Genomic DNA, 13017 nt, shown 5'->3' with positions numbered 1-13017 from the left:
AGTTACACAACAAGAGGAAGCAGTTGCTGTCCAAGAATAAAAAAGGGAGTTCCCAACACTGGAAGAAGACCCTCTTGGCTTGAACAGCAAATAAGGCAACTTGTAAAATCCTCTTAAGGGCAACTTCGAAAAAAATATAGCAGCCATAGCTAAGGATAGCCATAAGGCATTCTTCATCTCTATCCATAACCTAAAAGGTAGGACCTAGATGTGTGTTGAACTAGCTGTGGATGACATCACATGCACTGATCCTGCGAAAATAGCTAACCTACTAGCTGACAGGTTTGGTAAAAATTTCACTCCCCTATCCCCTCCCCTCCAAGCCTTCCTCTACATATCTCCACCTTGTATCTCCAAAGAGCAAGTCATTAATGCTCTCTCCAAGGCCGAACCAGCCTTTGTGGGATGGGATGGCATCCCAGGTTGTGTTTTTAAATGGTGCAAGTCATGAGTTAGCAACTTCATTAGGTGCTCTCTTCAGCCAGTGCATGGTTTTGTCCGTACTGAATGGAAAACGGCATCAGAAACAGACCCTGGGAACTACAGACCCATAAGCTTAACCAGCCTTATCTGTAAGGCCATGGAATGATTTGCCATGGACCTTATAAATAAAGGGTATAGGTGATCTCCAAACCTTTGATCTGACAGTTTTGTTTTGTCAAAGGCAGGTCATGCTTGTTAAACCTGGTGGACTTCTTCGAAAACGTCACCAGAGCCTTAGACTAAGGCAAATCTGTGCATACAGCCTACCTTGACTTGGCCAAGACCTTTGACACAATCAACATTTGGGCAATATTGATAACTCTCCCAGTTGAATATCATACCTTACGTCATCAGGTGGGTTGATAACTGTCTCACAGACAAATCACACTCAGTCAAAGTTTGGGACTTTACCTCACTCAACAGAACTGTCACCAGTGGGATTCCACTGGGGTCAATGCTGAACCTTCTGTTTTTTGGGATATACTTCTTAGAAGTTCTGGCCAAAAATGGGACTGAGGCTGACCAAGTTTGCTGACAACCTGCAAATTAGGTGCAATCACTGAATCTGCAAACTCTCAATGTACTTCGAGGGACTTGCACAAACCAGTGATTGGTGCCAAAGCCATGGACTGAAACTGAATGCTAAACAAATGCATTATCATCCCCATTGGTAAAAATGATATCCCTGCAGACTGTCATATAAATAATCTCTTTACTGATAGTATACTTGGGAATGCAAACTGACTGTAGCATAAACTGACCACTGTGTGTCTACTGTGATAAGGAAGCCATTCTACATCACACATCTCATTTAGCAAAGGCATTTCCTCAAGAGCGAAAGAGGTCATAACACTCCTGTATTCGACCTTCATCAGGCCAATTATTACAATGCTTCCTTTGGTATGCATCATTCCAGGCACCTGCAACAACTTGAGACCTCAGATTTCTGACCACGAAAATTCAGGTTCTCCAGCACTAGTTATATATTGACAGACTGAAGTCACTGTACTCTGCAACATACTGTACCTAGCCTACAGAACAATCTAAGATGCAAATGTAATGGAAATGCTGCACATCTGCAAGTCAAATGGGACAGGGGTCACCTGCTCCATGGACCTTAACCTGGCCTGTGATATTAATAGGACCTGCTGGAGAGACAGATATGTCTCTCAGAGGTTGCCACTCCTCTGGAATAGGCTACCAGTTCACATCAAACAGAAGCCCCTCTATGAACCTGTTTAAGCGTAGCCTGGATGACTGGATGGGAAACTGTAAATTCTTGCTGGGGATTTCACCTATGACCTTAATAGATAATGGGCAGTCATTGCTAACTAAGATCTCAAGTTTAGGTAAGATCCTTTTTGGTTTATCTAGTGTTATATTGGGTACATATGGCTAGGCTTATAAAGACCTTCAGGTCAATAGCCCAGTAACCATGCATGAACCTATTGTAGATGGTGAGTGGTTGTTATACCCCTGTTCAAGGAAGTGATTCTTGTCTGGCAAAGTATCTTGAAGAGGGGCATCACTGCTTCAGCAGATAAAGCCTTGGGGAAGCAGACAAATTGACAGGTACTTTGAAGTACTGTGGAAATACAGATTGAGAGACCCTTACTGGTTTAGAATCTTTTGGAAGTGGGGCATTTTAAATGGCAGCCTGTTAGACACTTGGGAGAATGCACTCCTCCCTGTCTTTTGCTCAATTCACTATAACAAGAGAAAGTGTGGCAATGATGTGTTCTGTCATGTGCTGGGGGGGGGGTCCTATACTCATTCCTTCCATACCCTGTGATTCCATGTCAAAAGACCAAATTCATTCCAGTTACCTTGTAATTAGCCGAGAAAGACATGGTTTCAGACTCGGAAGTCTAGTGGCTCAGTGAAAATTTTCTTACAATCCAAGTCAAGAATTCCCAACACGATTGGAGTGGCACCCAGTTCAACCTCAGGGCTTGGGTGTGGTTTACAGGCTGTGTACTAGATTGCTCACATATTTGAGCATGATTCCTTCAGGTGGCAGTTGAATGTGTGCTGTTGCTTGCTGCATGTAGGATTTGTACGTTGATGTTTTAAGTGTGCTTACTGTGCCTGAGAAGCAGTGATCTGTGAGGAATGAGGGAATGTGGGTAGTGCATGATGAAACAATTTTGCAGTGTTTTTTTTCTCTGTTTTTGATCCTGAGTACATATGTTTCAAGTGTATGCATAATTGAGCTGTTGGCTACAAGCCATATTTGCTGAAAAGCTGTTTCAGGAATTTCAGGAATTTGTAATACATCCCTTGGCTTCTCATCTGAACTCCCTAATCCTACTAAATTTGCTGTTTGCTAGCAACTTGTAGGTGACTGAACTTGCTAGAAGGCCTTTCAATTGGGAGACTTGTGCCACAGTTGCACTGGATAGTCAGTTTGCAAGTGATGTTGCCATATCGCTACCACCTGTATTATTATGTGGGCCTCTCTTATTAAGGCATCACACATGACATGTCTTTGACCAATCTTTCCCATAGAACTGCTACAGGTATTTTCTAATGGTGTATATGAATGACCATATCCACTTTGACTTCTGCTGCAAGTTTTGTCACCTCATTACCAGTGTTAAGAAGTGCTTTATACATAATGTTTTCCCCCACATAAGTATTTATTTTGTTTTCCTCTGTAGTCCTAATGCATAGTATTACTTCATTGCTTTTGAATAATGCAGATTACTTATTTGCTAGAAGTTCTACTAGAACTCCTTCTAACCATTCAATGTTAAGTTGTCTATCTCGCCTTCATTCTTGCTGGATGGGTTCGGAGCCAATCCTCTGCTCCGACTCTGCAATCTACTAAAGCTCGAGAGCTATTTACTGGCTCGAGGCCCTCCCTATATCCCACAATGCTAGGCGTCAGATCCCCAGATCTCATTTGCTGCTTCAGCTAAGAGGTTGCAAATTTACTTGGCTCCAGGTCATATTAATCTTTTCTTCTAATATTAGTATAAAAGTTAACTTTAGTTTTTTTTTTTTTTTCTACAACCTTATCTTGTATATATAGATTTCTGGTTAGTTAATTCACTGTTTACTCCCTAATATTCCCTGAGAAACTCATTTTTAGTTAGAGAGTTTCTTCCCCTCCCCCCCCCCACTTTTTTCTTAGTGGTTAATCTCCCCTCCCTTTCCTGTGATAATAGGGTAGTGTTTAGCTCTTCTACTTTACTACAGTTTGTAGGCTTGTAGTTTTTGTATATTTTTATATGTATGTGTATATATATATATATATATATATATATATTTAGCATTGGTATATAGCTGTGTAGTTATTAATATTGTTAGTTTAACTAGTGCAAGTGTGTGTGTGTTTTTCTGTGTGTTTAAGCACTAGTGACTTTTCTTCCTTGGTATCCACTATGTCTAAGGATACCAAAGTCTCAGGTTTTAAGAAGTGTGACTCATGCTGTCAGATGTCGTCTCTGACAGACTGTCACACTTCTTGCGTTTATTGCTTGGGTCCCCTACACCTGCAGGACTCCTGCTCGGTCTGTCATGCCTTCAGCCAGAGTGTCCTGAAGGAGTGTAGGAACAAGCTCATCCTGAGAGGCTTACTTAAGCCAGAAGGATCCCTGACCAAGCCTTTGTCGGGTAAATCCTCAAAGCCCGGCAAGCCATTGGCTCCCTGTTCGGAGCTGTCGCCTGGTGGAGCGCATGCCTCCTCTTCGGCTCTGGCTGGAGCCGACACCTCTGGACCTCAGTCGGCTCCGACTTTAGTGTCGGAACAGTCTTCGAGCCGAAAACGTTCTAGGTCCCCTTCCCTAGAATCGGTTCGTTCGGCTCAGAGGTCACCAGTGCTCCAATCTGAAAAAAGCCATAGGTCCCACTCATCTCTGTCTTCCAGGCTATCTGATCATGACTTAGGGTGGTCAGTAGACTCCTTAAATCGCAGGCCCTGGCCAAAATGTTAACCAGCCCATCTCAACAGACTGTGACTGTCCTGATATCTTCAGCAGTTCCTCCTCAGACTCCCTCCTTGTGTTCGGAGCCGGAGCTGGTTGGGGCTCGAATCTTGGTAACGTAGGAACCGATGCCACACCTTTTGGCTCCTTCGTCGGCTCCGATCTCTTCTTTGGTTCCGTCCTTGGAGGGATCTGGGTGCCGAGACTCCCTCGTCGGCTCTGAGGGGGCGAGTGGCATCAGACCCGTGTCCAACCCTGTTCTCCCTCTCGGAGCCTCGGCACAGGTGAGCTCGGCCCCGACATCAGCCTCTGAGCCGTCCCTCTCGGTGCTGGCAGGGGTTCTCCTCTCTTCGGAGTGGGGCCCTTCTGCTCTGCCTGACAGGGGCGCCTTTGAGGTTATGAGGAGTGTGCTGACTCCTGAGTCGGCCCCTCAATCAGCCCCTTCTGCTCCTCCCCCCATGGTGCCTGCATCGGTCTCTGTCCATCCTCCTGACCTCAAGCGTGGAGAGCAAACACTCCAGGTCATCCCATTGGGCGTATCTTCCTCTTCCGAGGCCTCCCCCGATCCTTCGGAGGAGCCCCCATGGAAGAGAAAATGTAAGAGAAAACATGTAGACTCCCCCGAGTCAGTCACGTCTGATACTGACTTGGAGGATTCGGAAGGGTCCCCAAGATCCCCCTCTGAGGATGTCTCCTTTTCAGACATCCTAGAGATCCTTAAGCAGAGGGGGAACTGGACTGCCCTTAACCCTTCGGAGGACGAGTCAGTCTACCTGGACGCTTTTGGTTCTCGCCCTTCCACCTCCTGGGTGTCTCCACCTTTCGACCCACTAATAGAAGTAGTGGTTCGAAAGGCGTGGTTAGCCCCGGACACAGTGGAACCAACTCCCCGTAGACCCACTAAATTTGTTACAACCCCACCCAACAAGCAATTCTTAACAAAGGGTGTCCCTGTTGATGTCATGGTGGTTGCAGCAGCCACAAAGAAGGAGCTGGCTGACCCTTCGGTGCCTGTCTATCCACCTAATAAAGAATCTAGGAAAATGGACAGGTACGGGAAGCGGATGTTTTCCTCAGCGACTTTTTCTAAGCGGTTGCTGAATTATCTGTGCCATTTCACCCATCTCCAAAGGGATCTTCTCAAGGAACTGGGTGATACCCTTCAGGATCCATCAGCTGCGGGGGCTCAAGATAAGATTAACTCCCAGCTGGCGACCCTCAACTCCTCCATGTGGCTCATTTCTTATCCAGCCGATGGGGCGAGTAGGGCCGCAGGTACAGGCGTGGCTTTGAGAAGACATGCCTGGATGCGGTTATGTAACTTTGCTGACCCCTTTAAGGCGTCCTTCACCAATACCCCCTTCGATGGTTCGGCTCTATTTGGACCACAGGTGAAAGATACCCTTACCAGGTGTGAGCAGGAAGGCAAGACTCTCTCTGCCGTGGGAGTCCATTTCTCCACTCCCTCTAGACCATACAAGGCTCAGAAGAGTGGAAAAATGTGGTTTCGGAAACCCCAGGGGGTCGTGCCTGACACACGTGGCAAGTTTCCCTCCAGGGGCAGGGAAGGGAACAATAATAGACGCCGCCCGAGGGGCAAAGGGGGCCCGCAAAATCAGGGTAGCAGAGAATCTTACTCTGACAAACCCTTTCAGCACCCTTGAGGGGCTGCCTGACTGTCCGCCTTCGGAGGCAGTCAGGGGAAGATTGTCACTGTACCCAGAAGCCTGGCAACTCCTCACACAAGACAAATGGGTACGGTCTATCATATCCGAGGGTTACAAGATCCCCTTTGTCCACACCCCGGTACAAACAACCAAGTCCCTTCCAGATGTTCCACCCGGTCTAAGGGAACAAGCAGTGCTAGAAATTTCAAAACTGGTAGAAAAATGGGCCATCCAGCCAGTCCCAGCAGACCAGCAAGGATCTGGAATTTACTCCAAGTTCTTTTTGGTGCCAAAAAAGACAGGGGACTGGAGACCCATTTTGGATCTCAGCAGGCTAAACAAGTCTGTTCAAAGAACAAAGTTCCGGATGGTCATGCTTCAGTCCATTCTACCCTTTTTGGGTCAGGACAATTGGATGTGCTCCATAGACTTTCAGGATGCGTACTGCCATATCAAAATAAACCAGCTCTCCAGAAGGTTTCTCCGCTTCCGGCTAAGAGCCAGTCACTATCAATTCAGAGCCCTGCCCTTTGGTCTCACCACAGCCCCCATGGTGTTCACCAAATGTATAGCAGTGATTACGGCTCACCTGAGACGGTGAGGATTCCAGGTGTTTCCATATCTTGACGACTGGCTCCTCACTGCTTCCACCAGGCATCAGCTACTACGAGCCAGGGATTATACCATCCAAACTTGCTCCGAGCTAGGTATATCAATAAATTTCGAAAAGTCTGCATTGTCGCCTTGTCAGTCTATAGTCTTTATAGGCGCAAGCTTAAATACAAAAGACCTCTTTGCAAGACTTCCTCTCAACAGAGTGTCAGACATCCACCGACGCGTGTAGGTCTTACTACAGTGCAACAGGATTCAGGCCAGATTTGTACTAAAGACTTTGGGCCTCATGGCAGCAGCAATCATACTAGTTCCACTGGCTTGTTTTCACATGCGTCTTCTTCAGTGGATGCTTTTTACTCAATGATCCTTTCAACAGCTCCCAATGTCTCACAAAATAATAATCACTCAATCATGCAAAGACCACCTGGCTTGGTGGATGGTCTCCCCTCTTATACTCCAGGGCAGACCGTGTGTTTTTCCTCCTCCTGTTGCCACAGTGACCCACGGATGCCTCCCTGATCGGGTGGGGGGGGGCATTTTCAGGGCAGGACTGTCCAGGGCACCTGGCAACCTCTAGAGTACCGTCTGCACATAAATGTCTTGGAAATGAGAGCGGTGCTTTTGGCGTTGCAAGCTCTTCAGGACTCTCTACCCACCGGGACTATTGCAGTTCAGCCAGACCATATGTCTTTTTAGTATGGTACATCAACAAGCAGGGCGGAACAAGTCCTATCCCTTATGTCGAGAAGCACTCGGACTCTGGCAGTGGGCGATCTCCTCTCAACGGTTTCTGATAGCAACGCACATCCACGGGAGGTCCAATGTCATAGCGGACAGGCTAAGCAGAGCTATTCTCATGCCTCACGAGTGGTCTCTCAATCAATCCGTAGCGGACAAAATCTTCTGCAGATGGGGTCAACCTTGCTGTGACCTTTTTGCAACTCCTCTCAACAGCAAGTGCGACGACTTCTTCACTCACTTCCCCCTTCCCGGGCACTCCCCCAGAGACGCTCTAGTTCACGATTGGCCCCGGGGTCTTCTGTATGAATTCCCACCTTTTCCCCTTATTCCCAATCTAATTCAGAAAGCAACTGCATTGAGTTCCAGGATGGTCCTCATTGCCCCTTACTGGCCTCAACAAATTTGGTTCCCGTTCCTGCATAGTCGCCTGCTGGAGCAGCCATGGAATCTGGACCCAGTGCCAGACCTCTTGGTCCATCAATCGGGCGGGCTGCACCAATCCCTTCAGTCTCTCAACCTCACAGCTTGGTTGCTCCACTTCCGCCAGGCTTCCTCTAATTTCTCAGCCGGTGCGTGAAATAATACTTCGCACAAATCTGCCACCAGCAAGACTTGTGCTAGTAAGTGGAAACGGTTCTCTTTCTGGGCAGAGGCTAGGAATACTGACCCCTTTACAGCCCCTGTCCATCATGTTTTAGATTTTTTAGCAGAGCTCTTTCAAGCTGGTTCCTCCTCTGCCACCATTAGGGTCCAATTAGCTGCTATTGCAAATTTCCAGGCTGGCCTGTCAGAAACCAGCATCATGTCCCACAAACTTTGCAAGGCCTTTCTCAAAGGAACCTTGTTGCTTAGTCCCCCGGTCAGAGATCCCCCGCCTCCGTGGGACTTATTGGCTTCCTTGATTCCCCCCCCCCTTTGAACCCACTTAAAATTGCTCTCCTGGAAGACTCTCTTTTTGGTAGCCATCACATCAGCTAGGAGAGTTTCGGAACTTCAAGCCCTCTGTATTCGTCCTCCTTATCTTGTGTTTCATAAGGACAGAGTTTCACTTAGGCCTAATCCTTCGTTTCTACCCAAGATACCTTGTGAAACAAATCTGAATCAGATCATTGATCTGCCTGTCTTTTTTTCTAACTATTCGAACAAAGCTGAACAAAATTTGCACCGCTTGGATGTTCATAGGCAATTACGTTTCTACTTGGACAGGACTAAGCAAATAAGAAAATCAGACCAACTCTTCTTATCCTATGCCGAGGGCAAGCAAGGACTGCCAGTTTCCAAAGTAACATTATCCAGGTGGTTGTCCTCTATTATTACCTTGATTTATCGGCTCAGACATAAAGAACTCCCTGTTGAACCTAAAGGTCATTCCATCAGAGCTTTAGCTACATCGGTAGCTTTTCAAGCAAGACTACCAATGGAATCTAATTGTGCCGCAGCCACTTGGGCCACTCCTCATACTTTTATTTTGCATTATAAGTTGGATGTGGCCTCTAGGAATAGAGCTGAGTTTGGTTCCACTGTGCTTAAGAGTCTGTTCCGATGAGCCACCCAGGGCTAAATTGCTAGGGACTCTGTCCCATCCAGCAAGAATGAAGGCAAGATAGACACTTAACATTAAGAAGTTATGTACCTACCATAACGTTCCATGTTAGTTGCCTTCTTCTTGCCTTCTTTCTTGTGTCCCACCCTCCTTCCCCCTAGCCTGGACAGACCGAGAAGAGTCCCCTTTTGAGGCTTTCTTCCTCTGGACAACTCTGATGTACATTGTGTTCTCCTCTGTCCTTGTACTATAGTTTTTCCTTGCGGTTGGACAGGTGTCCTTGAATCTTTCCTTGGTGTTAGCTCTGCCAAACGAGATCTGGGGATCTGACGCCTAGCATTGTGGGATATAGGGAGGGCCTCGAGCCAGTAAATAGCTCTCGAGCTTTAGTAGATTGCCGAGTTGGAGCCGAGGATCGGCTCCGAACCCATCCAGCAAGAAAGAAGGCGCGAAGAAGACCACTAACATGAAACGTTATGGTAGGTACATAACTTCTTATTTTTTACCCGGAATATATTTTTTATGTCAAAATATCGATGCAGATATGAAAATAGTTACTACTGTTACTGGTAGCCAACTAAATATTATATCTTTATTACGCAGAGAAACACATTTCAATCCTGAAGACTCTGGAGGACCTTGAAGAATTAGCAGACCTCCATGGAAGTGAGTTCAGTGCAGTCAGTACTATGTAAAATATGAGGGTGTTTTAAAAATGATACTCATCTGTTTCTTGTCCAGGCGAACTGCTATGTTTTGAGAAAGAATGAACTGCTTCTGTTGCTACTGCTTTTGTGTATTCTGACTAGCCAGTTTACAGATTTATGAATGAGTGTGTGTGTGTGTGTGTGTGTGTGTGTGTGTGTGTGTGTGTGTGTGTGTGTGTGTGTGTGTGTGTGTGTGTGTGTGTGTGTGTGTGTGTGTATGTATGTATGTATACATATACATATATATATATATATATATATATATATATATATATATATATATATATATATATATACATATATATATATACATATATATATATATATATATATACACATATATATATATATATATACATACATATATATATAGTGTGTGTAAAATATATTGGTGTGTGTGTACATTAAATTGAAAAACAAATCTGTTATGGGAAAAAATATAAAAAGTAAAAAGTACAATAAGCTGGTTGCGCAAGTGTCACACCCTTAAACTAATACTTTGTTGAAGCATCTTTTGATTTAATTACAACATTCAGTCTTCTTGGGTATGAGTCTATCAGCATGGCATATTTTGACTTGGCAATATTTGCCCACTCTTCTTTGCAAAAGCTCTCCTAATCTGTCAGATTGCTAGGGCATCTCTTGTGCACAGCCCTCTTCAAGTCACCCCACAGATTTTCTATTGGCTTTAGGTCTGGGGTCTGGCTGGGTCATTCCAAAACTTTAATTTTCTTCTGGTGAAGCCATTCTTATGTTGATTTTGGATGCATGCTTGGGGTCATTGTGGTGTTGAAAGGTGAAATTCCTCTTCATCTTCAGCTTCTTAGCAGACACCTGAAGGTTTTGGACCAAAAGTGACTGATATTGGGAACTGTTCATAATTCCCCTCCACCTAGACTAAAGCCCCAGTTGCAGCTGAAGAAAAGCAATCCCAAAGTATAATACTGCCACCACCGTGCTTCACCATTGGATAGTGTTCTTTTGGTGATGCAGGGCGTTTTTGCACCAGACGTACCTTTTGTAATTGTGGCCAAAAAGTTCAACCTTGGTCTCATCGGACCATAGCACATTTTCCCTCATGCTTTTGGGAGACTTGATTTATTGTTTTGAAAATTTTAGCCAGGCCTGGATGATTTTCTGTGTAAGAAAAGGCTTCTGTCTTGCAACCCTACCCCATAGTGTAGACATGGAGAATATGGGAGATTGTTTTCACGTGTAGTACACAACCAGTACTTGCCAGAAATTCCTGCAGCTCCTTCACTGTTGCTTGTAGGTCTTTTGGCAGCCTCCCTAACCAGTTTTTGTCTTGTCTTTTCATCAATTTTACCATAAGTGAATTGATTCAATCTGGATCCTTTTCAGCAGCAACCCAGGCTACAAAGGCAACGATAAATGTCATGTATGTCACTGAATGTTTTGGAGCATCCACTTTAGCCAGCATGTTTTGGGAGTTGTGAGGAAGCCCAAGTACTTTGGTAAAACCCATGTGCACTTCGGGAGAAAATCCTGAGTCCTCACTGACAGTAATTGGATGTCTGGAAAGTTGTCTTTACAGATTTTGTGAGCCAGCATACTAGTCGTGTACGTATGCATACAGACATACATATCGTATACTGTGTGCAAGTATATATGTTGGCATGTGTAAGTATAATTTAGATAAAATGGAACTAAAATTCAACACTGTAATTGAATACTCAATCCAAAAAGCCACAAAAAACAAGAGGACACCAAACCGAGGTTTTATTGTTCCACAAATTCAGTTAAAACACATTAAGTGCTTTTGTCCCTGTTAAGTGTGACTTCAGAGTGAATAAAACCTCACAAATGTTCCTTGTATACTCAAAAACCCCTCTCCTTGCGTTTAATTGACAAGTGCCTTCACAGATCATTGTGTACACGCACCCCTGCTGTAAATGCATATCCTCCCCAACACAATCTGATAATATGAATGAGTAAATGTTATGTTAAACAAATGAATAAAATAATAATGTACTAAATAATACATTCTGTGGCTAAAACACTAAATGCAATTGTTAATAAATAAAACCTGTCCAAATCTTTGCATAAACATGAATATGTATTTGAAAAAAACCTTTATTACATTTCTATGAGAATATTAACCCCTTATTTGACTAGTTAGTAACATGACGGCCTAAAATATTGAAATATTAAATGTTTAAAAGTATTTTTTAAAGTGTTAAACACACATTTAAATTTAAAGAGCTGCCTTCCATCTTAATATGCTACTAATGGACACCATCTCGTTCAACCCAAAGGGACCTGTGACATTCATTCTAAGCTTCCACTTAAGTTCCTTGATTTCTATTAAATCCTTCCAAGGTCCCCCCCCCTTTCATAAATGCTCACATTATCAACCATATAAAACTTGTGTGGCCATTATTTTCATTAACGTGTGTATAAGGCATTTCGTACATGTTTTTAATGTCATAAGAATGCTGGTATACCCTACTTTTAAAAGCTTTTTGCAATTTACTTGTATAGAAACTAAAACATTTTGTGCATTGGGCCGTATATACCACTCGTTTGTTCAAACAGTGGTATTTGTGTGAAGTGAACCTCTCCATAACCTTCAATGAAAGGTATTTCCTTCTAACATTTTATGGCAATGGCAGCAGTGTCCACATCCCCTAATACCCGGGGAACTGCTAACTATCAACTGCCTTTACAACAGGTTTTTTTATATTCACGTCCTTGTATATTCTGGGTTTGTTCCCCATTTGGTCATGTAGTGCTTTATCCACTGAAAAATGTCCCAATTCCTGTATCACTCTCCTGATGGCTGGAAAGTCCTCATATGTAAAGATCAAGGCTTTTTTGGCACTTAACTGATCACCCACATGGTCCCATTTTGAGAATGCAAAATTTGTTTTACCCAACAAAGGGAAATGTATTCTTTCCTGTCTCTCTTATTGTATACCTTCTGGGTCAAGTTAATGAGAGTTCCAGGGTACCCCCCCCCCATACCCATTAATATAAACTCTTCATCTAGTATCATTCTAGCTAAATGGACTAATTGTCCTTTTAACAGTGCTCTCCTCTGTAAGAGGGGGTGCCAACTAGAGAAATGCAGCAGATTATTGGAATAAGTGGGTTTCCTAAAGATGGATGAGACAGATCTCCTGAGTTCCTTGTTCTGCATAATCATATTATCAAAATAAGCTGTTTCTGCGCTGAAAAGTCCATAGTAAATTTAAGAAAGTTGGTGGTGGTGATTATAAGTGTAAAACTCCTTCAGTTTCTTCTCAGTATCATTCCAAAAAATATCGTCCAAAAACCTGACACAAAAGGTCCATGGTGAGCTTGTAAGGGGA

The 13017-nt window shown here is 44.1% G+C and overlaps 1 protein-coding gene across 1 annotated transcript in view; it reads left to right on the top strand.

Moving 5' to 3' along the window:
• Positions 1–13017, top strand: part of TRMT1L (tRNA methyltransferase 1 like) — a 741948-nt gene that overhangs the window by 172330 nt on the left and 556601 nt on the right. The window contains exon 3 of the mRNA XM_044085311.1: positions 9582–9644. Within this exon, the coding sequence (XP_043941246.1) occupies positions 9582–9644 (63 nt within the window). The remainder of the gene's footprint in view (positions 1–9581; positions 9645–13017) is intronic.

This window comes from Protopterus annectens, chromosome 10.part0, assembly GCF_019279795.1.
Source record: "Protopterus annectens isolate FY-2018-M chromosome 10.part0, PAN1.0, whole genome shotgun sequence".
Classification (NCBI taxonomy): Eukaryota; Metazoa; Chordata; order Ceratodontiformes; family Protopteridae; genus Protopterus; species Protopterus annectens.
This window is presented reverse-complemented; position numbering and strand designations above follow the sequence as displayed.